The 24,140-nt window shown below is 38.3% G+C and overlaps 1 protein-coding gene across 2 annotated transcripts in view; it reads right to left on the bottom strand.

The window, feature by feature from the left end:
* Window positions 1-24,140, bottom strand: part of LOC126088574 (kelch-like protein diablo) — a 74,489-nt gene that overhangs the window by 45,615 nt on the left and 4,734 nt on the right. For both annotated transcript variants that reach the window (XR_007519970.1, XM_049906768.1), the window contains exons 3-5: window positions 2,379-2,563; window positions 328-491; window positions 34-192 (exon numbers count right to left, since the gene is read on the bottom strand). Coding sequence is in view for 1 of the 2 variants with exons in the window: in XM_049906768.1 (XP_049762725.1) it covers window positions 34-192; window positions 328-491; window positions 2,379-2,563 (508 nt within the window). In the remaining variant the exon portion in view is untranslated. The remainder of the gene's footprint in view (window positions 1-33; window positions 193-327; window positions 492-2,378; window positions 2,564-24,140) is intronic.

Here is a 24,140-nt window from a genome sequence, read left to right as displayed (position 1 = left end):
GTATTGTATGTAGTAGGCAACAACAAAAATTACCTGTGCTAAGTGCTGCCTCCTTTCTGAGACATTATACTTCACCCAAGCCATTACGGCACTAAATACTTGCTCTTCCGATCTCACATTCAGTTCATCACTTGAGATAATATCTACTAGTTGACCAACGGGCAACAGTAAAAATTCTTCACTTTCCATTACCTGGGGAGGAAAAAATGAATAAAAGAAAAAAACTGAATTTCACAAAAAAATGCATCAGTATAATGTAAGCTTTTGAAAATGAGTGGCATTAATAAAAATTTGCTTAGTAAGCAAAGGTAGTACACAAAACAATACCTCCTGAAAATTATGTTGAGTAAACTTATCAGCTATCCTTAACAACTCTCGGCATGAATGTGTGTCAGCAAATGCACGAATACCCAAACAATTCGATGGATCCAGCTGACGTTTTAGGAACTCGCAACATATATCCTGTATTTCTGCCAACTGCAGCAAGCAGGCTGATAAACAAAGCAATCGTAAAACAAACAAATATTTTGTTATTCACACTTTTAGATTATTATGCACAAACCAATAAAATATTAGCTAATAAATGTAGCTACATTACATGAAACATAGACAAACCATATAGTAAATACTCGATGGAAGATGAATTTACTTAAAGGAAGTTTGTTATTCATTACTGAAACTAATATTACATCAACAATTTCGTCATTACAACTGTGCTCCTGCTAAGCTTTTTCTCAGCAATCTCTTAACACTTATCCCATTCTTCCTCAAGAATGAAGAATCACAGAATGAATAGAATTTAGCAAACACAGTTTTTGGATTTCATTACGAAAACTTCGAACTATTTTTCCAATACTATCTCATTAATATGAATTTTCTTATTGCTCACCCAGTTATACAAATGATCTGTATAACTGACAAGTTCATAATATATATTACTAAATCAGATTCAGTTCCACCATAGCAATGTAAAAAATAGTTATGAAATATCTTGTTCCCTACACAGAACTTAGAAGGTACATGTAAAGTACCAATGGTTTCTACATTTACAGCTATACTCTTCAAACCACTGTGAAGTGCACGGCAGAGAGTACGACCTATGGTATCAGCTATTAGGGTTTCTTCCCGTCCCATTCATGCATGGAGTGTTGGAAACATGATTGTTTGAATGCCTCTATGTGTGCAGTAATTATTCTAATCTTATCCTTACGATCCCTATATGAGCAATACATATGGGGTTGTAGTATATTCCTAGTCATCAGTTAAAGCCCATTCTTGGAACTTTGTTAGTAGACTTTCTCGAGATAGGCATAAACTATCTTCAAGAGTCTGCTAGTTCTGTTTCTTCATTATCTCTGCGACACAATCCCATGGCTCAAACAAACCACTGACCACTCATGCTGCTCTTCTCTGTATATGTGCAATATCACCTGTTAGTCCTATTTTATACAAGTCTCCTTTGTAGACTGATTGCACTTCCCCAGTATTCGACCAACAAACTAATGTCTACCATATGCATTGCCCTGAACTGAGCCTATGTGATCATTCCATTTCACATCCCTGCAAAGTGTTACATCCAGGTATTTTTATGTGTTGGCAGATGCCAACCGTGACTCATTGATATTATAATCGTAGAATATTACATTTATTCATTTTGTGAAATGCACAATTTTACATTTTTGAACATTTAAAGCAAGTTGCCAATCTTTGCAGCACTTTGAAATCTTATCAAGATCTGACTGAATATCTATGCAGCTTCTTTCAGACATTGCTGTATTAGAGATGACAGCATCATCTGTAAAAAGTCTGAGATCACTGTTAATATTGTCTGCAAGGTCATTAATATGCAACATGAACAGCAAGGGCCCCAACACACTTCCCTGGGGCACATGTGAAGTTACTTCAACAACTGGTGATGACTCTCCATCCAAGATAACATGCTGTGTCCTCCCTACCAAAAAGTTCTCAATCCAGCCAAAAATTTCACTTGATATCTCATAAGCTTGTACTTTTGACTATAAGCATAGGTGTGGTAATGAGTCAAATGCTTTATGGAAATCAAGAAATACTGCATCTACCTAAACAAATGACAGTAACGACATTGTTCATACAAACATTTGAGGGCTCATTGCAATTTATCTTTTGTATGAGAAAAACACATTTTCTATATCTTAATTTTCAAATATTGTGTCTATTTAACTGAAGCACTAATCTTTAGTTTAAAGACAGAATTAGCAGTTAAGCACAGTTAATAGTATTGATGTTACCGATTCAAAATTAAAGCATTTGCTATGAAAACTACACAGAACCTTTAAATGTTCCAAATTTGTAAGTAGTACAGTATTCTAACAGACACAGTAATATAACAGACATCTCACCGGCAGGAAGGAGGGTCTGCACATTTCCTTCTTCAACCACAATGTGAGACGTGTAACAAAAATCAATCAGCAGCTCCATTGCCAGCTCGTCTATATCTCTGATAGTAACTTCTGTCTGACGTGACTCTGCCAGCTCCCCAGTAAACATAGCACGAAAATAAGGACTGCATGCCGACAGTATTACTCTGTATGAAAAAGATAATCATGCTTATTGCAACCATTATGCTCCACAAACATAAACTCATAAATAATGATCACTGTAAACACCAAGACTATCTGAATACTGAGCCAGTATTTCCACTTATGGTATCTATCGAAAGTAATAAGTAGGAAGCTACTTTTGTCTGCCACCAACTATTCTGTCAATTTTAGCAAATATGTATGGTTACTTTTTATTACTTTAAGGTAGCTCTGAGTGTTAATCAATGCGTTAACATTGCATTAAACAACTGGTGATTCTTCACTTCATATTTCAGTAATCCTCCATTGGTTCCTTCAACTTAAAAATAAACGACATTCTCTTTGAGATTAAAAACTGGTACAAGTTCCAAATAATGGCTGCTACCAAAGGAAATACATTTTCTGTTTTGAGAATTGTTGAAGATGACACTTGTTGGTGATATGGCATATGTACTATCTAACATGACAGTCTTCACATATTAGTTATGGCTGCAGTTAGTGGATACCATATATAAAATCTCTAACACAAAAACTGAAGGCTCGGTATGCTGCCTAAATTTTTCTCCAGTAGACTGAAATCAATATTCAGGTGTGTGTGTGTGTGTGTGTGTGTGTGTGTGTGTGTGTGTGTGTGTGTGTGAGGGGGAGGTGGGCACCCATGCATGCATGCATGTGCGTATGTTGAGAGGATCCAGCTAGTGCGGGTTTGGTTTGTGGGGCGCTCAACTGCGTGGTTATCAGCGAGCTAGTGCGGGATTGTGTTTCACAATAACATGCCTCACATGTTGGACAACACAGTAATTTTCTCCTGCTGAGCCTGAACATTTCTGCATGCACTTTGCACCCCAGACCTGGCTCATGAGATTTATATGGATATCATTTTGAATTTCCTGAACAAGGATAGCTGACTCTGCCTGTTTGATACACTCGTAAACAATGTTCCCCAAGTTGCATTTTGTGAATTCTTCACAGGGTGGGTTGAAATCGTACTCTAAGATACACACTGCAGGAGAGAACTATGAGAACAAAAATTGGTGGAAGAAACTTTGAGAATATATAAAGGTAAGTTTTTGGAAAAACAAAAACTTTCATTACTTTTTGAAAATGTGCATACTCCTCACACTATGGAATGTTATTTAAGAATGAAATACTTCACATAATTTGTTTTTAATAACATGGACCTTGTCATGGTGGGGTAGCTGTTAAGATGCCAGACAAACGTCTGGTTCCTGAAGAGAGGTAGCAGTCTTTTTAGTAGATGAAGGGGCAACAGTCTGGATGACTGACTGATTTGACTTTGTAACATCAACCCACATGGCCATGTGCGTGTTCTGCAATCAACTAAAAGCAAGAGAAAACTACAGCCATTATTTTCCCCAAGGGTGTGCAACTTCCCTGTATGATTACATGATAATGCCTCCTCTTGGGTAAACTATTCTGGAAGTAAAATAGTCCCTGATTTGGATCTCCAGGTGGAGACTTCTCAAGAGGAAATATAAAAACAGCTGTCAACTGTTTGTTCACCTCCTATTTATTTTATAGCCTACCAGTTTCTGCGATATAATATGCCCTCTATTCTAAGTAGTATTTGAATTTTAATATGACAAAACATGTATAAGTCATATGAAAAATAACCAGTCTTCACTCCACTTCACGACTAACACACAACAACAGCTAGAATTCAATGTTTCAGTTTTTTTTTATATTTAATACATACATAATGGCTGCTGTCTCACCGTTCAAAATACCTAGAATGGCTGCAGCTAAGTTACTTAGGAGAATGTAGGCTATTTACGGGTCAAAGTGTGGAATGTTAGGTCTCTAAATCAGGCAAATAGGTTAGAAAATTTAAAAAGGGAAATGGACACATCAAAGTCAGATACAGTTGGGATTAGTGAAGTTCAGTGGCAGGATGAACAGGACTTCTTGTCAGGTGAGTATAGGATTACAAATATAAAATCAAACAGGGGTAATATAGGATTGAGTCTAATAATGAATAAGACAATATACAGCATCATGAATGCATTATCATAACCATGATAGATACAAAGTCAACACCCATCACAGTAGTACAACATTATATGACACTAGCTCCGCAGTGATGAGACTGAAAGAAAGTAGGACATAGAAGGAGTTATTCAATTAGTTAAGGAAGAGGAAAATAAAACTGTGCTGGGGACTGGAACTTGGCACTAGTAAGAGAAAGAGAAGAAAAAGTATGCACTTGGTGAAAGGACTGAAAGAGGAAACCGTCTGCTCTAATTTTTCACACAGCATAATTTCATCACCTTTAAAACTTGGTTTATGAATCATGAAAGAAGGTTGTGTATGTGGAAGAGACCTGGAGACACTGGAAAGTCTCAGATCGATTACATTATGGAAGACAGAAATTCTGGAACTTGATGTTAAATTTTAAGACATTTCCAGGGGCTGATGTGGACTCTGACCACAATTTAATGGTTAAGAACTGTAGATTAAAACTGAGAAAGTTAGAAAATTATGGAGATGAGACCTAGATAAGTTGAAAGAACCAGAGGATGGTGAGAGTGGCAGAGGGAGCACTGGGCCAAAATCGACTGAAAAGGAATAGAGCAGACAATGAATGGGTAGCTTTGAGAGATGAAACAGTAAATGTAGCACAGGATCAAATATATAAAAAGGCAAGGTCTAGTACAAATCCCTGTATAGCAGAAGAGATACTGAATTTAACTGATGAAAGGGAAAAACATAAAAATGCAGCAAATGAAGCAAAGATAGGAAAGCTAAAAGGTGGAAGAACTATACAGGGTGTTACAAAAAGGTACGGCCAAACTTTCATGAAACATTCCTCATGCACAAAGAAAGAAAATATGTTATGCGGACATGTGTCTGGAAACGCTTACTTTCCATGTTAGAGCTTATTTTATTACTTCTCTTCAAATCACCTTAATCATGGAATGGAAACACACAGCAACAGAACGTACCAGCGTGACTTCAAACACTTTGTTACAGGAAATGTTCAAAATGTTCTCCGTTAGCGAGGATACATGCATCCACCCTCCGCCGCATGGAATCCCTGATGCGCTGATGCAGCCCTGTAGAATGGCGTATTGTATCACAGCCGTCCACAATACGAGCACGAAGAGTCTCTACATTTGGTACCGGGGTTGCGTAGACAAGAGCTTTCAAATGCCCCCATAAATGAAAGTCAAGAGGGTTGAGGTCAGGAGAGCGCGGAGGCCATGGAATTGGTCCGCCTGTACCAATCCATCGGTCACCAAATCTGTTGTTGAGAAGCGTACAAACACTTCGACTAAAATGTGCAGGAGCTCCATCGTGCATGAACCACATGTTGTGTCGTACTTGTAAAGGCACATGTTCTAGCAGCACAGGTAGAGTATCCTGTATGAAATCATGATAACGTGCTCCATTGAGTGTAGGTGGAAGAACATGGGGCCCAATCAAGACATCACAAACAATGCCTGCCCAAACGTTCACAGAAAATCTGTGTTGATGACGTGATTGCACAATTGCATGCGGATTCTCGTCAGCCCACCCATGTTGATAGTGAAAATTTACAATTTGATCACGTTGTACAGTACATACTGATGAAACTAAAATGAGCTCTAACATGGAAATTAAGCGTTTCTGGACACATGTCCACATAACATATTTTCTTTATTTGTGTGTGAGGAATGTTTCCTGAAAGTTTGGCCGTACCTTTTCGTAACACCCTGCATAGAGGGATTATACTAGGGAAATGAACTTGAAGGCAACATTACATAAAGGGAAGAGGACCTCGATTACAATGATATAGGAGAAGTGATACTGCAAGAAGAATTTGGCAGGGCCTGGAACACCTACATCAAAACAAGGCCCTGGGAGTAGGCAACATTCCGTTAGAACTACTGATATTCTTGAGAGCCAGCCCAACAAAACTATTCCACCTGATATGCAAGATTTATGAGATATGCAAAATACCCTTGGACTTCAAGAAGAGTGCAATAATTCCAATTCCAAAGAAAGAAGTGCTGACAGGTGTGAATATCATCAAACTATCGACTTAATAAGTTATTTACAGAAGAATGGAAAGACTGGTAGAAGCTGACCTCAAGAAAGGTCAAATTGGATTCTAGAGAAATGGAGGAACACATGATGCAATACTGACCCTATGACTTATCTTAGAAGATAGATTAAGGGAAAGTAAACCTATGTTTTGTAGACTTGGAGAAAGCTTGTAACAATGTTGGCTGCAATATATTTAAAAATTCTGTTGGTACTGGGGGTAAAATACAGGGAGTGAAAGGTTATATACAACTTGTAAAGAAACCAGACGGCAATTACGAGAGTTGAGGGGCAAGAAAGGTGAGCGGCAGTTAAGAAAGGAGTTGGACAGGGTTTTTGCTTTTCCACAATGTTATTCTATCTGTAAACTGAGCAAGCAGAAAAGGAACCAAAGAATAATTTGGAGAAGAAAGACAAGCTTTGAGGTTTGCCAATGACACTGTAATTTTGTCAAATACAGCAAAAGACTTTTGAAGAGCAGTTCAATGGCATTGACAGCATCTTGAAAGGAGGGCATAAAATGAATATTAACAAAAGCAAAATATGGTAATGCAATGTAGTCAAATTAAATCAGGAACTGCCAAGGAAATTAAATTAGGAGTCTTTTCTGAAAGTATTTGTCTGGAGTATAGCCTTGTATGGAAATGCAATGTGGACGATAAACAATTAAGAGGATGTCAAATTAAACACCTTTCAACCGTCAATTGTCAAGGTAAAAATTTCCTCCTCCGATCATTGCATTTCATGTCCAGTTTAAGCATTTTAGAATTAGAAAAGATCAGTGTTCAGAAAAGAGGTTTTGCCCTTCCTCTAATAACCGAGACAGTTCGTCAAATTCATCTGGTCCGAAGAACAAAGTTAAAAGATATGTAGCTTTCAGCAAAGAATGGTCGGAAAACATAAGATTTTTCCACATGGTTGATGAAAGAAAGTGACTTCACAGCAAAGTGTTTGACTTACCCTGCCAACTTTTCAATAAACTTTTAAAGAAGAAAAGCTGTAGTGGATCATCAGAAAATACAAAAACACATTCTGGTACAACATCAGTGTTGTAAACATAAAACTGTTACAATGTCCTTCATGAAGAAATATACATCTGAAGATGATGTCATGACATATACTAAAGTTCCATCTGTTTATCACAGTGTGAAACATGTAAAACCTAACCTTAGCTATAAGTCACTGGATTTAAAAATGAAATTGAATTATTACTTGTTTCCAGACAGTAATATTGCACCTAAAATTGTTTATCTATCTCTGAAAATTTTCTTGACCCATACAGTCAAGATTTAGTCAAAGGCGAACTTCATAAAACCTTTTACTGATACATTTCAGTACTTTGATGTTAGCCACAGGGTACCAAAGAAATTGCTGGACTTTTATTAAGACTCCAAAGAAACCTGCAAAGACATTTTCCATGCAATGAAGAACATTACAGAATCTAACGGCTTTCATCTGAATCAAGTAAGTACATACAGTGCTGGCAATGCTCCAATGAACTCCATGGCAAAAACCATTTGGTTTTTGTATTACCGAAACACAAAAATCCATTCTGAGAGCTAACTGCAACTGCCACGTCATAAATAATTCTGCAAAACATGGTCTTAACACATTTCATTATTATGTAGATGCAATAATTCTCAAAATCTACAATGAATTTGGGTCTTCTGCTTCAATCACTCACTGATGCAATTTTCAGAGTTTAAGGAAATATTAAGACACGTCCGTATGAGATGGCTTTCACTACTTCCTGCAATTGACAGAGTTCTGTACTGCTGGTCTGCCATCAAGTCAGATTTTATTTCAAAGGACAAGGACGATTTTTCAAGACTGATTCGGTAGTTTGCGGCATGAAATGGGGAGTATGATGCCTGGCATCAGGGGGGAGACACACTATCGGCGATGGGAACTGTTCACTGGCAGCGGAGGACCTTGCTCCGGCAGTTGGAGCTCAGACAACTGCAGTAGCTGAGCATTTGCTGTTAGCTGCTGATTCAGCCTCACCAGTAGCTACTGTGGAATGCACTACAATGCAGCCAAAAGAAAGGTCTGCAAGGTGCAGAAAACCCTAAGCGTTTAACGATTTTTGGTACCCTGCCTCAAAACAGCATTAGCCATGACAAGGCAATATATAAGTACAACTGCCCACAGTCTCCATCCTAGCGGTTTTCATATTTTAAGCTATCATATGCAGAGTCTGAGAAATAACTCTTCTGAACATGAAATTGATGTTAAAGATGTCAATATTGGATGTATGTGTGTAATGGAGCACTGGTGCAGAGATCTATATCTGAGTTTTATTGATATTAACCATATCAAGTTTTTCAGTTTTGTAGAAAGGGTTTCAAAAGTCATGGAGTTTGCATTTTCCTTAAATATGGAATATAAAAGGAGGTGTATGGCAGAAGTTTTGGGTATTAAAAGCATTTTGAAGCTCCTGCTATTCAATTGCATGGGGAGCTGGTAACATTATGGTTATAGCAGTTTATAGAGAACTTAGTGGGAACATAAGACACATGAACTAATAAACTGGTGTCACTGCTGGACATTATGTTTACAGAAAACGGCACTATAATTGTCTGAAGACTTCAATACAGACCTTATGCACAACTCTGCACCTTGGAAGCTGTTTCTTAATGAATCACAAGATTTCAGTCGTTTCCTCTTATAAACAGCACCACAAGAATAACAAGTAGAATGGATTGTCTTATAGACAACATACTTTCAAATATGATTACACAGAGTTATTAATACTGACTTAGGATTATCTGATCATAACGCCTCATCCTTATAATGCTAGTTATAGCCATAAAAGAAAGGAATGTAGTTCTTTCTTATAAAAGAAATTTTTGTGCAGAAAATTGTGCTAGTTTTGTTGGTAACCCAAGTAATGAATCCTGGTCCAAAGTGCTTTCACAGACAAGTACTGACAATGCTTGACCATAACATCAGCATTAAGACCAAGATCTTTGGATACCAGGCTAATGTTACACCATCTCTCACGTATGGATGTGTAGCGCGGGCTACTTACAGAAGGCACATACAACGTCTGTACCATCAGTACACCTGAGAAGGATCCTAAGGGTAAAATGGCAAGATTGACGCACTAACATCAGTGTTCTGAAAGACTGAAACTCTACAATCATCAAATATCAACTCCATTGGACAAGCCACGTAGTTTGTATGCCTGAACCCCATTTACCAAAACAAATTATGTATTCCCAGCTGAATGATGGAAAAAAGAGACCACAGAAAAGATTTATTAGAGGACAACATGAAAAGATTTCAAATTGAAATTGATAACTGGGGAAATTACTAGACTTAACTGTCCAGTATGGTGTCACAGTGTCTGGGAAGATATTCAGCACTTTGAGCAACTGAGGTGGAAAACAAAAACTGACAAGTACAATGCTAGGAAACAGCAGCAACTCCTGAACATAAGCAACGTTATGCAGCCAGTCCTCACCAGAACAAATGTGTGTCAAATACGTGGAAAAATCTGAAACTTCAGGATTGGCCTCTACAGTCATTTAACATCCCATAGAAACTGTGTTTCGAAGAAGACAATCATATTCGTCAGTGAGTGATAGCCCCTCACTAGCAACACTTATAATTTTTCAATACTTATGTCCAATTCTTAAATGTGTTTTCCAACCAGAGCCCATTCATGTCAGGTCACTAAATCTAGTTCCTGGATTACACCAGGCATTATGATTTCCTGCAGGATTTTACAAATGTTCAGTTCTCAAATGAAAAGATACACAGATACCCAGTTTATAAAATATGTAAAGCCTTGTAAGAAAATATAAGAATACAAACTACAAAGGCAAAGCTTCTTAGAAATGATAACACAATAAGAATGAAGGGCAACAAATCAAAATCTGTCGGTGATTGTAAAAAGTGAAACATGGAAGATACACAAAGAGCATGAAACACTCTTACAAAAGCTGATGATCCAGTACTGGCAAAAAAGACTGCCAAATTACATAAATGATTACTTTATAAAAGCTTCCCAAACACTTCGCTTAAATTTCACCAATCAGGATAAATTTAGGCTTTGCACACTAGTATACGGCATGACGTTAGTTCCAACTAATGAGCATGAAGTAGTAAAGGTGATCAAAAGACTAAAATGCAAAATGTCAGCTGGTGTAGATGATGTTCCAGTGTCACTTATTATCTCTACTGCTTCATAAATTGCAAAGCCCTTTGCTTACATTTTTAATTTATCATGCACAGAGAGAGTGTACCCCAAAAGGTTAAAAAACTGAAAGTGACATCTTTATTCAAGTGTGGTAAAAGACAAAGTTAGACATTAGTGAGCCATTTCACTTCTCTCAGCATCCGCTAAAGTAATTGAGAGATTAATGAAACAACGAATTGCCAAGTACTTACATGACCACAGCCTACCAAATAATAATTAACGTGGCTTTCAAACAGGTATAAGTATAGGAGCTGATAAATGATTACCATGATTAAATAGACAATAATTTGAATAACAATAACAAAGTTAATTCAGATCTTTCCAAAACTTTCAATATGATTAATCATGAAATCCTTTTCAATAAACTGGATGCAATGGGGATAAAAGGAATAGAAAACAGGTAGGTTCTATCATATTTTCAAACTAGAGTACAGGTTGTGTAGCTCACATCAGCTCATGCTAATCATAAAATCAGATTAGTATCCAATGCAAGGAAAGAGTAAATAGGTGTACCCCAAGGGTGGTGTGTTCACCCCCCCCCCCCCCCCCAAATTCCTTATTTACAAAAATTATACACACACCTCGGGCACTGCAGCCAAAATAATGTTGCCTGCAGATGACCTAGTGTAATAGTGAGTGACATTAAGGAATCTCTGTCCACTACAACTGGTAAAGTCCTTTTATTCGTGGTTCACTGCCAACAGGCTTACCCTAATTGTGAAGAAAAGAAACTACATACAATTTGGGAAGAAGAGTTAAAACCATGATCTCCATCTGGTACTGGCCTGTTACGAGTTAGAAAGGGTACGATGCACAAAACTTTTAGGATTGTATGTTGACCAAGACAAACTGGAAAGACCATTTAACTAATCTCTCCCAGAAACTCACTTCTGCATGTTTTTCTCTGAGAATAATTTCTAATGATTGCTTCTCTGATGGTGCTAGAATGGCCTATTTTAGTTACTTCCAGTCACCTGTAGCTTATGGAATAGTTTTCCGAGGGAACATTAATAGTTGATTAAAGGGTCATTCCACATCAAAGGAACCAGTATTACAAACTGTCCCCACTTTACGATCTCCAAATATAATGAAATATGTTGTAAAGGTTCTATATTGTCTTTGAAGGTTATATACCAAATTTCAGTTCAGTACCTTCAGTGGTTGAATTTTTTGAGGCTTTTAAAGAGAGAGTACTCACCTTCGCAACACATACAAAGGTGTAAATGTGTCAAGTTTGCTACACATTTTTAAAAGTTCTGGCAAACATTTGGTCATTTGCTTTAATATGCTGAATCACACCATGGCAAAACTTAGGGATTTAGTCACTCTTAAATATAGATAAATCCTCTAAGGTGGCTAAAAAATTCGTCGTGCAATTCTGAGAGCCAAAGTTTGACCGACCACTGCTACTTTTCGTATGAATCCATCACACCACAAAACTACATAGGGTTATTCCCACATATAGTGTCTATATATGGATCAAATTTAATTACCATTGGACGCCTAGATGGAATGATATGCATCTGCAACATTGACCAAAATTTTCTATGTGCAAGTTTTAGGGTGTTTTGAGGGGGCAATTTTTCAACTGTGTCTCGTTCAATTCCCTCCCCCCCCCTCTTTTTTTTTTTTTTTTTTTTTGCCACAGATGAAAAGTGCATGCTTTAAGCTTTTAAAGCTATATTGTTTAATTTCTGGATCTTGCATTTTTATGAGTAAGAATATCTACCAAAGGTAGGGAAACTGAATTATCAATAAATGTGCAAAAAATTAACGCTGTTTGCAACTGTAAATCAAATATGTATAACTTGTAGTATATCTTAATAGCAGAAGATCTGCGTGTGGTTTAGGAAATGTAACTATGTTAACAAGAAGTACTTTTATATTATTTTACAGTACAGAATATACATATAATGAAACCTCATAAAATGATCTTAACGTTACAAAATCTAGATGATAACATGAAATGCTACGCCGCTTTAGAATATTTTATCCCTACAATACATAGTGGTTCATATACACACTGTCACTCAGTTTCCTTGGGCATTACAGAGCAGCAATAGTATTTTAAGGCTCTATACTCGCTGTTATACACTGTTGAATCACACTACTTGGTTGCTTTCATTATTGGTAATTTTCTCTGTGGCAATCTTCTGTGTGGTGTTATCTTTGGTGTTGACATTGTACAGTTGTAGCATTGAGCACTGAGTCAATCATGTATAATCATTGTTCTGTTACAGGTAAATTACAAAAACTGTGATATTTTAAGAGAATGATTGATATGAATCACCGTGTGTAACAGCATCTTCCATTATGCTTCAAACCTGGATATTCATGAGCTTTCAAAAATAATTGTTACAGGTTAATAAACTGTTCTATAAAATGAATGAAGAGACCCATGAGCTCTGGCACTGTGGTGGATCAGATGCAGCTGATTGTCATAAGTCGCCTCCATTCTACTGTGGCAAAAGTCACCTACAACCATTTAAGGACAGGTCACCAACGGACAAGGAGCTTCTATGGCATAGTCTGGGCTTTATTCTACTGGAGATGATCAAATTTGTTCATACTGTAATGCCTTGTCGTTGACAAAATTTTAATTTCTGCTGAAGACATGCTGCAACCAATTTTGCAAAGAAAAACATGTAACCAAGAATGTTTTAACACCAATAACCATTGCATATCTGATAGGTTGAAGTTGCTGACTAATGAAGTGTTAAAAGCTGGTCAGAAAATTTGTGCCAAATATAGACATGAATGGCCCATAACGGATCACCCCACCAGGATAAGCAAGAATCAGCATCCACTGAAGACATGGATGTTGTTGATGCTTGCTTTACTGCTAATACTTTATTATCGTCATCACTTCAAAAGTCACCATCAAAGCTTCAATGGAGCAGCAAAAGGGATTCATTTGGACACACAAAGTGAAAATTTCTGAAAGCCCAACGCAGCCTTACTAAGATAATTGCCACAGCTGTTGGTGTGAGCCATGCAGATATTGCTGAAGGGTCAATCCATACCAAGTAGTCCAGCACTGGTTGCTTGACCATCTCAGAAAAAATTTATATTTGCTGGGTGAATTCCCCAATGTTCCGTAGGTACAAAAATATTTTTTAAAAAATTTATTGTATATTATTTTAAAACAGCAGCCATATTTGTTCTAGGCTGCATGCATTTTTTCGCACTTGCAAGCATCTACATTTTTTACAATTATTCAGTAGTGGATTTTCCTAAGCCTTTCAGATAAAATGCATTTAGTTCAACACACTACAAATTAACATCATTATCACTTAGATGAATGTATTCTTTAATATATTTTTAATAGTTCAAAGTTATCAACCATAAATTAAAAAAACTCAATTTTTGAACAGTAGTTTTCCAAAGAAAGATTAATTTCACAGCTTTAATATTTTTTCTGCTATTGCATTGTATAGTATAATTACTTTTTATAGAGTATCAATGGTGAGCAACTTACACTTAAAAATATACACTATTTCTAAAAATGGATTTTTTTTAATTTTTCCATTTTGTGGCCTGCAATATCTTTGCTTGGGGGACCAGATAAAAATCTGATTGTTGTCTTCCCCCTTACACCAACAACTGACTACTTACACTTATTTAGCTAAGTTCTTGAAGTGTGCAGTTGGAAAATGGTGTCTCAGTGTTCTGTTGGTGTTATTATCTTCTTGATCTTCTCAAAATTTTGTGAGTTCAGGCCAAAATGGTGTACTACCATTGGTGCTTCTGGATCACATTCAGGATATATACGTGCAATTCATCAAAATGTGAAATTAATGTTGGCTTCAGCAGCATCTTTCCAAGATGACTACAAGGATTTGATAGAAAAAACTGTATGCAGTTTTGCATCAAAAGATTGTGTGTTGCAATGTTGTGAGGCACGTCCAAAAAACTGCAACTAGAGGCTTTTCTTGAAGACACTTAAAGACTGTGATCCTGAAGAAACAATGGAATACAAGCAATTGAGCCATACTGACAGACACACATTGGAGACACGTCAGAAGATTTCATGGAGGGACTGATTATGAAAACTACCTTAGCAGCTGAAAGGATATCTTGTATAAAATGAATTAATTATATAGATAGATATTGCTGAGAATTATTCATTTGATGTTCAAGATGCTGTGCAAGGATTTCATTGGGAGAATAGCTAGACCACACTACATCCATTTGTTGTCTACTTTGGTGGCAAAGAGTATCAAAGTATCACGAGTCGTATAAGCAGCAACTGTCTCTGTCGTAATGCCATTGCTGTCCGTGCCTTTCAAATAACGTTAATAGCATATTTAAACACAAAGACTGAAAACATTAAGAGCATTTATTTCTTTAGTGACAGTTTAGCAGCTCATTATAAGAATTTCAAAACTTTCATCAATACAAAAAGGATTTTGCCATCACTGCCAAATGGATTTTTTTTTTTTAAACAAGCCATGGTAAATTGCCTTGTGAGGGCATTGTGGGAACAGCAAAAAGACTATTAGCTCATGCTAGTCTATAGGGGCTGTCAGATAACCAAATATTGACTCCATATGATTTGTTCAAATTCTGTGATGATAGTATTTCAGCCATAGTTTTTTTATGTACCAAAAGAAGAAATTGAAAAAATTTAGCCTGGCCAAGAAACAAAGTTGCCAGGGGAGAGACAATTGCTGGAACAAGAGAAAAATCATAAATTTTAGCCAATTAATTGTAATCAGACCAAAGTAAGCAGAGTTTCCAATGATGTCACAGCATTCACATTTATTGCCGTTGAAGCAGATTTACTGCCATTGAAGCATCTACATCTACATCCATACTCCGCAAGCCACCTGACGGTGTGTGGCGGAGGGTACCTTCAGTACCTCTATCGGTTCTCCCTTCTATTCCAGTCTCGTATTGTTCGTGGAAAGAAGGATTGTCGGTATGCCTCTGTGTGGGCTCTAATCTCTCTGATTTTATCCTCATGGTCTCTTCGCGAGATATACGTAGGAGGGAGCAATATACTGCTTGACTCTTCGGTGAAGGTATGTTCTCGAAACTTTGACAAAAGCCCGTACCGAGCTACTGAGCGTCTCTCCTGCAGAGTCTTCCACTGGAGTTTATCTATCATCTCCGTAACGCTTTCGCGATTACTAAATGATCCCGTAACGAAGCGCACTGCTCTCCGTTGGATCTTCTCTATGTCCTGTATCAACCCTATCTGGTACGGATCCCACACTGCTGAGCAGTATTCAAGCAGTGGGCGAACAAGCGTACTGTAACCTACTTCCTTTGTTTTCGGATTGCATTTCCTTAGGATTCTTCCAATGAATCTCAGTCTGGCATCTGCTTTACCGACAATCAACATTATATGATCATTCCATTTTAAATCACTCCTAATGCGTACTCCCAGATAATTTATGGTATTAACTGCTTCCAGTTGCTGACCTGCTATTTTGTAGCTAAATGATAAAGGATCTATCTTTCTGTGTATTCGCAGCACATTACACTTGTCTACATTGAGATTCAGTTGCCATTCCCTGCACCATGCATCAATTCGCTGCAGATCCTCCTGCATTTCAGTACAATTTTCCATTGTTACAACCTCTCGATACACCACAGCATCATCTGCAAAAAGCCTCAGTGAACTTCCGATGTCATCCACCAGGTCATTTATGTATATTGCGAATAGCAACGGTCCTATGACACTCCCCTGCGGCACACCTGAAATTACTCTTACTTCGGAAGACTTCTCTCCATTGAGAATAACAGGCTGCGTCCTGTTATCTAGGAACTCCTCAATCCAATCACACAATTGGTCTGATAGTCCATATGCTCTTACTTTGTTCATTAGACGACTGTGGGGAACTGTATCGAACGCCTTGCGGAAGTCAAGAAACACGGCATCTACCTGTGAACCCGTGTCTATGGCCCTCTGAGTCTCGTGGAGGAATAGCGCGAGCTGGGTTTCACATGACCGTCTTTTTCAAAACCCATGCTGATTCCTACAGAGTAGATTTCTAGTCTCCAGAAAAGTCATTATACTCGAACACAATACGTGTTCCAAAATTCTACAACTGATCGACGTTAGAGATATAGGTCTATAGTTCTGCACATCTGTTCGACGTCCCTTCTTGAAAACGGGGATGACCTGTGCCCTTTTCCAATCCTTTGGAACGCTACGCTCTTCTAGAGACCTATGGTACACCGCTGCAAGAAGGGGGGCAAGTTCCTTCGCGTACTCTGTGTAAAATTGAACTGGTATCCCATCAGGTCCAGAGGCCTTTCCTCTTTTGAGCGATTTTAATTGTTTCTCTATCCCTCTGTCGTCTATTTCGATATCTACCATTTTGTCATCTGTGCGACAATCTAGAGAAGGAACTACAGTGCAATCTTCCTCTGTGAAACAACTTTGGAAAAAGACATTTAGTATTTCGGCCTTTAGTCTGTCATCCTCTGTTTCAGTACCATTTTGGTCACAGAGTGTCTGGACATTTTGTTTTGATCCACCTACCGCTTTGACATAAGACCAAAATTTCTTAGGATTTTCTGCCAAGTCAGTACATAGAACTTTACTTTCGAATTCATTGAACGCCTCTCGCATAGCTCTCTTCACACTACATTTCGCTTCGCGTAATTTTTATTTGTCTGCAAGGCTTTGGCTATGTTTATGTTTGCTGTGAAGTTCCCTTTGCTTCCGCAGCAGTTTTCTAACTCGGTTGTTGTACCACGGTGGCTCTTTTCCATCTCTTACGATCTTGCTTGGCACATACTCATCTAACGCATATTGTACGATGGTTTTGAACTTTGTCCACTGATCCTCAACACTATCAGTACTTGAGACAAAACTTTTGTGTTAAGCCAACAGGTACTCTGAAATCTGCTTTTTGTCACTTTTTCTAAACAGAAAAATCTTCCTACCCTTTTTAATATTCCTATTTACGGCTGAAATCATCGATGCTGTAACCGCTTTATGATCGCTGATTCCCTGTTCTGCGTTAACTTTTTCAAATAGTTCGGGTCTGTTTGTCACTAGAAGGTCTAATATGTTATCGCCACGAGTCGGTTCTCTGTTTAACTGCTCAAGGTAGTTTTCAGATAAAGCACTTAAAAAAAATTTTACTGGATTCTTTGTCCCTGCCACCCGTTATGAACGTCTGAGTCTCCCAGTCTATATCCGGCAAATTAAAATCTCCACCCAGAACTATAACATGGTGGGGAAATCTACTCGAAATATTTTCCAAATTATCCTTCAGGTGCTCAGCCACAACAGCTGCTGAGCCAGCGGGTCTATAGAGACATCCAATTACCATGTCTGAGCCTGCTTTAACCGCGACCTTCACCCAAATCATTTCGCATTTTGGATCTCCGTCAATTTCCTTCGATACTATTGCACTTCTTATCGCTATAAACACGCCTCCCCCTTCACTGTTCACCCTGTCTCTGCGGTATACATTCCAATCTGAGTTTAGGATTTCGTTACTGTTTACGTCTGGTTTCAGCCAACTTTCTGTCCCTAGTACTATATGGGTGTTGTGATCGTTTATTAATGAGAGCAGTTCTGGGACCTTTCTATAGACGCTCCTGCAGTTTACTATTAGCACATTAATATTGTTATTCCCTGTTGCATTTTGCCTACTCCTATCTTGCCGCGTCTCAGGAGGCGTCTTGTCGGGCCTAGGGAGGGGATTCTCTAACCTAAAAAACCCCCATGTGCACTCCACACGTACTCCGCTACCCTTGTAGCCGCTTCCGGCGTGTAGTGCACGCCTGACCTATTCAGGGGGACCCTACATTTCTCCACCCGATAGCGGAGGTCGAGAAATTTGCACCCCAGATCTCCGCAGAATCGTCTGAGCCTCTGGTTTAAGCCTTCCACTCGGCTCCAAACCAGAGGACCGCGATCGGTTCTGGGAACGATACTACAAATAGTTAGCTCTGATTCCACCCCGCGAGCGAGGCTTTCCGCCTTCACCAATTCCGCCAACCGCCTGTACGAACTGAGGATGGCCTCTGAACCCAGACGGCAGGAGTCATTGGTGCCGACATGAGCAACAATTTGCAGTCGGGTGCACCCAGTGCTCTCTATCGCCGCCAGTAGGGCCTCCTCCACATCTCGGATGAGACCCCCCGGCAAGCAGACAGAGTGAACACTGGCCTTCTTCCCCGACCTTCTCGCTATTTCCCTAAGGGGCTCCATCACCCGCCTAACGTTGGAGCTCCCAATAACTAATAAATTCCAATTGTATCAATTGCTAGTTTACAACCAAGATAGTAAGTTGCATATATGTATGACAATTTTTGGTGGGTTGGAAACGTATATGAAGTTTTACATGAACAACAAGATTTCATCAGCTTTACGCACCTACATGGTTCTGTTTGTTCCTTATACTGGCCAACTGCTAGACACCAGCTGGATTCCTGAGCAACATATGTTCATGACTCTACACACACCATCACAATCTGTCATTGACAAAATTGTAGAACTGTTTAATCAAAAATGGAACTGGCTTTTTAGTGTTTTTATCTTGCAAACTTGCTGCAGTGGGTATTATAGTTATTTTAATGGCATGTGTTAAATTAATATTGGAAACTGATTTATATAGCTAATCGAATAAAAAGAGTAACTACAGGAAGTGTTGTGAGACTTAATGAGCAACAGATTTAACTTTTCAATGTTCTCAAAATACTAAAATAATAACTTCTGAAAGGTATTCTTACTCATCAAAATGCAAGATTCAGAAATGAAACAATATACTTTCGAAAGCTAATATGTTCTTTCCAGCTGTGGCAAATAAAAATAAAAAATATAAAAAAAAGGAGTAGGCACCCAACGTTAATTAAATTTGATACATATATAGACATTATGGGTGGGAATAGCACTATGAAGTTTTGGTGTGATTGGTTCAAATGAAAACTAGCAGTGGTCGGTCAAACCTTGATTCTCAGAATTGCACAATGAATTTTTAGGCACTTTTGAGGCTTGCATCTATATTAGGTGTGGCTAAATCCCTACTTTTTGCCATGATGTGATTCAGCATACAAAGTTATCTATATATATTAAAGCAAATGACCAAATGTTTGCTAGAGATTTTAAAAAAGATTTGTAAACTTGGCACATTTGCACCCTCATATGTGATGAGGAGGTGAGTAGCCTCTCTTTAAAAGCCCCTAAAAATTCAACCACTGAAGGTACTGAACTGAAATTTGGTATTTACGCCCATCAAAGGTCATATAGATCCTTCACACCAAATTTCATTAAACCTGGAGATGGCCGTTTGGGGACCTATGAATTTTTACTTTGGGGAAAAGGGCTATTCGAATCTTGTCACTTAGGCTAGGGCTAACTGCAGGCCCCAATTTAAAAAGTTTGTGTTCACTTACTGTACCCTCCTTGTACATATACGAATATGGGTTGATTACCATAGCTCCACTTGGTGACCTGCTAACCAACTCTGCTTACCGAATACTCCAACTGCATGTCCCTCCATACAAAATGAGTTAGAACAACCCTAACTGAAAGACTTATGAATCACTCTGGTACCATTCGTTATAATGCACTGCCAACATACATAAAGATGTTGCAGATGGAAAGTTCCTTTAAATCAAAGTTAAAATCATTTCTTCTCAAGAAATGTTTCTACAATGTAAGTGAATATGTTAGCCTACAGGATTACCCGGCCCTCATTCACTGTTAGATTCTTTTAATTCTGTTAACTGATGTCGAGGGGCACGAAAGGAAAGCAGCAGTTGAGAAGGGAGTGAGACAGGGTTGTACACTATCCCTGATGTTATTCAATCAGTAAAGGAAACAAAAGAAAAATTTGGAATAGGAATTAAAATCCATAAATGAGAAATAAAAACTTTGCAGTTTGCCAATGACATTGTAATTCTGTCAGAGACAGAAAAGGACTGGAAGAGCAGTTGAACAGAATGGACAGTGTCTTGAAAGGATGGACATCGTCGTCGTTGTTGTTGTGGTCTTCAGTCCAGAGACTGGTTTGATGCAGCTTTCCACGCTACTCTATCCTGGGCAGGCTTCTTCATCTCCCAGTACATACTGCAGCCTACATCCTTCTGAATCTGCTTAGTGTATTCATCTCTTCGTCTCCCTCTACGATTTTTACCCTCCACACTGCCCTCCAATACTAAATTGGTGATCCCTTGATGCCTCAGAACATGTCCTACCAACCGATCCCTTCTTCTAGTCAAGTTGTGTCACAAACTCCTCTTCTCCCCAATCCTGTTCAGTACCTCCTCATTAGTTATGTGATCTACTCATCTAATCTTCAGCATTCTTCTGTAACACCACATTTCGAAAGCTTCTATTCTCTTCTTGTCCAAACTAGTTATCATCCATGTTTCACTTCCATACATGGCTACACTCCATACAAATACTTTCAGAAACGACTTCCTGCCACTTAAATCTATACTCGATGTTAACAAATTTCTCTTCTTCAGAAACGCTTTCCTTGCCATTGCCATCTACATTTTATATCCTCTCTACTTTGACCATCATCAGTTATTTTGCTCCCCAAATAGCAAAACTCCTTTACTACCTTAAGTGTCTCATTTCCTAATCTAATTCCTCAACATCACCCGACTTAATTAGACTACATTCCTTTATCCTCGTTTTGCTTTTGTTGATGTTCATCTTATATCCTCCTTTCAAGCCCACATCCATTCCATTCAACTGCTCTTCCAAGTCCTTTGCTGTCTCTGACAGAATTACAATGTCATCGGCGTACATCAAAGTTTTAATTTCTTCTCCATGGATTTTAATACCTACTCCGAACTTTTCTTTTGTTTCCTTTATTGCTTGCTCAATATAGAGATTGAATAACATCGGGGATAGGCTACAACACTGTCTCACTCCCTTCCCAATCACTGCTTCCCTTTCATACCCCTTGACTCTTATAACTGCCATCTGGTTTCTGTACAATTTGTAAATAGCTTTTCGCTCCCTGTATTTTACCCCTGACACCTTCAGAATTTGAGAGAGAGTCTTCCAATCAACATTGTCAAAAGCTTCCTCTAAGTCTACAAATGCTAGAAACGTAGGTTTGCCTTTTCTTAATCTAGCTTCTAAAATAAGTCGGAGGGTCAGTATTGCCTCACGTGTTCCCATATTTCTATGGAATCCAAACTGATCTTCCCCAAGGTCGGCTTCTACCAGTTCTTCCGTTCGTCTGTAAAGAATTCGCATTAGTATTTTGCAGCCGTGACTTATTAAACTGATAGTTCGGTAATTTTCACATCTGTCAATGCCTTCTTTCTTTGGGATTGTAATTATTATATTCTTCTTGAAGTCTGAGGGTATTTCGCCTGTCTCATACATTTTGCTCACCAGATGGTAGAGTTTTGTCAGGACTGGCTCTCCCAAGGCTGTCAGTAGTTCTAATGGAATGTTGTCTTGTTGTCTTGTTTCGACTCAGGTCTTTCAGTGCTCTGTCAAACTCTTCACGCAGTATCATATCTCCCATTTCATCTTCATCTACATCCTCTTCCATTACCATAATATTGTCCTCAAGTACATCACCCTTGTATAGACCCTCTATATACTCCTTCCACCTTTCTGCTTTCCCTTCTTTGCTTAGAACTGGGTTTACATCTGAGCTCTTGATATTCATACAAGTCGTTCTCTTTTCTCCAAAGGTCTCTTTAATTTTCCAGTAGGCAGTATCTATCTTACCTCTAGTGAGATAAGCCTGTAGATCCTTAAATTTGTCCTCTAGCCATGCCTGCTTATTCATTTTACACTTCCTGTAGATCTCATTTTTGAGACGTTTGTATTCCTTTTTGCCTGCTTCATTTACTGCATTTTTGTATTTTCTCCTTTTGTCAGTTAAATTCAATACTTCTTCTGTCCCCCAAGGATTTCTATTAGCCCTCGTCTTTTTACCTACTTGATCCTCTGCTGCCTTCACTACTTCATCCCCCAAAGCTACCCATTCTTCTTCTACTGTATTTCTTTCCCACATTCTTGTCAATTGTTCCCTAATGCTCTCCCTGAAACTCTGTACAACCTCTGGTTTAGTCAAGTTTATCCAGGTCCCATCTCCTTAAATTCCCACCTTTTTGCAGTTTCTTCAGTTTTAATCTACAGTTCATAACCAATAGATTGTGGTCAGAGTCCACATCTGCCCCTTGAAATGTCTTACAATTTAAAATCTGGTTCCTAAATCTCTGTCTTACCATTATATAATCTATCTGAAACCTGTCAGTATCTCCAGGCTTCTTCCAGGTATACAGCCTTCTTTTATGATTCTTGAACCAAGTGTTAGCTATGATTAAGTTGTGCTCTGTGCAAAATTCCACCAGGCGGCTTCCTCTTTCATTTCTTACCCCCACATCCATATTCACCTTCTACGTTTCCTTCTCTCCCTTTTCCTATTACCGAATTCCAGTCAACCATGACTATTAAATTTTCGTCTCCCTTCACTGTCTGAATAATTGCTTTTATCTCATCATACATTTCATGAATCTCTTCGTCATTTGTGGAGCTAGTTTGTAGTAGCTTACTCGCCTTACCCGCATTTCTATTGTTTTATTCATTATTAAACCTACTCCTGCAGGAGATGAACATCAACAAAAGCAAAACGAGTATAATGGAATGTAGTCAAATTAAATCAGATGATGCTGATGGAATTAGTTTAGGAAATGAGACATTTAAGTAGTAAATGAGTTTTGTTATTTGGGGAGCAAAATAACTAATGATGGTCGAAGTTGAGAGGATATTAAATGTAGACTGGCAATGGCAAGGAAAGTGTTTCTGAAGAAGAGAAACTTGTTAACATTCATTATAGATTTAAATGTCATGAAGTCATTTCTGAAAGTATTTGTGTGCAGTATAGCCATGTATGGAAGCGAAACATGGATGATAAATAGTTTAGACAAGAAGAGAATAGAAGCTTTCGAAATGTGGTGCTACAGAAGAATGCTGAAGATTAGATGGGTAGATCACATAACTAATGAGGATATAATAGAATTTGGGAGAAGAGGAATGTGTGGCACAACTTGACTAGAAGAAGGGATCGGTTGGTAGGACATGTTCTGAGGCATCAAGGGATCACCAATTTAGTATTGGAGGTTAGCATGGAGGGTAAAACCAATAGAGGGAGACTAAGAGATGAATACACTAAGCAAATTCAGAAGGATGTAGGTTGCAGTAGGTACTTGGAGATGAAGAAGCTCGCACAGTATAGAGTAGCATGGAGGGCTGCATCAAACCTGTCTCTGGACTGAAGACAACAACAGCAACTCATGTACCACTAGTGCTATGTTTGTCTTTGCAAAGAATGTTTCTGCTGTTGGTTTTCTGTTTCCTCTGTTTCAGATGCATTGTGATACACCTC

Source organism: Schistocerca cancellata, chromosome 6 (assembly GCF_023864275.1).
Source record: "Schistocerca cancellata isolate TAMUIC-IGC-003103 chromosome 6, iqSchCanc2.1, whole genome shotgun sequence".
Taxonomy (NCBI): Eukaryota; Metazoa; Arthropoda; class Insecta; order Orthoptera; family Acrididae; genus Schistocerca; species Schistocerca cancellata.
This window is presented reverse-complemented; position numbering and strand designations above follow the sequence as displayed.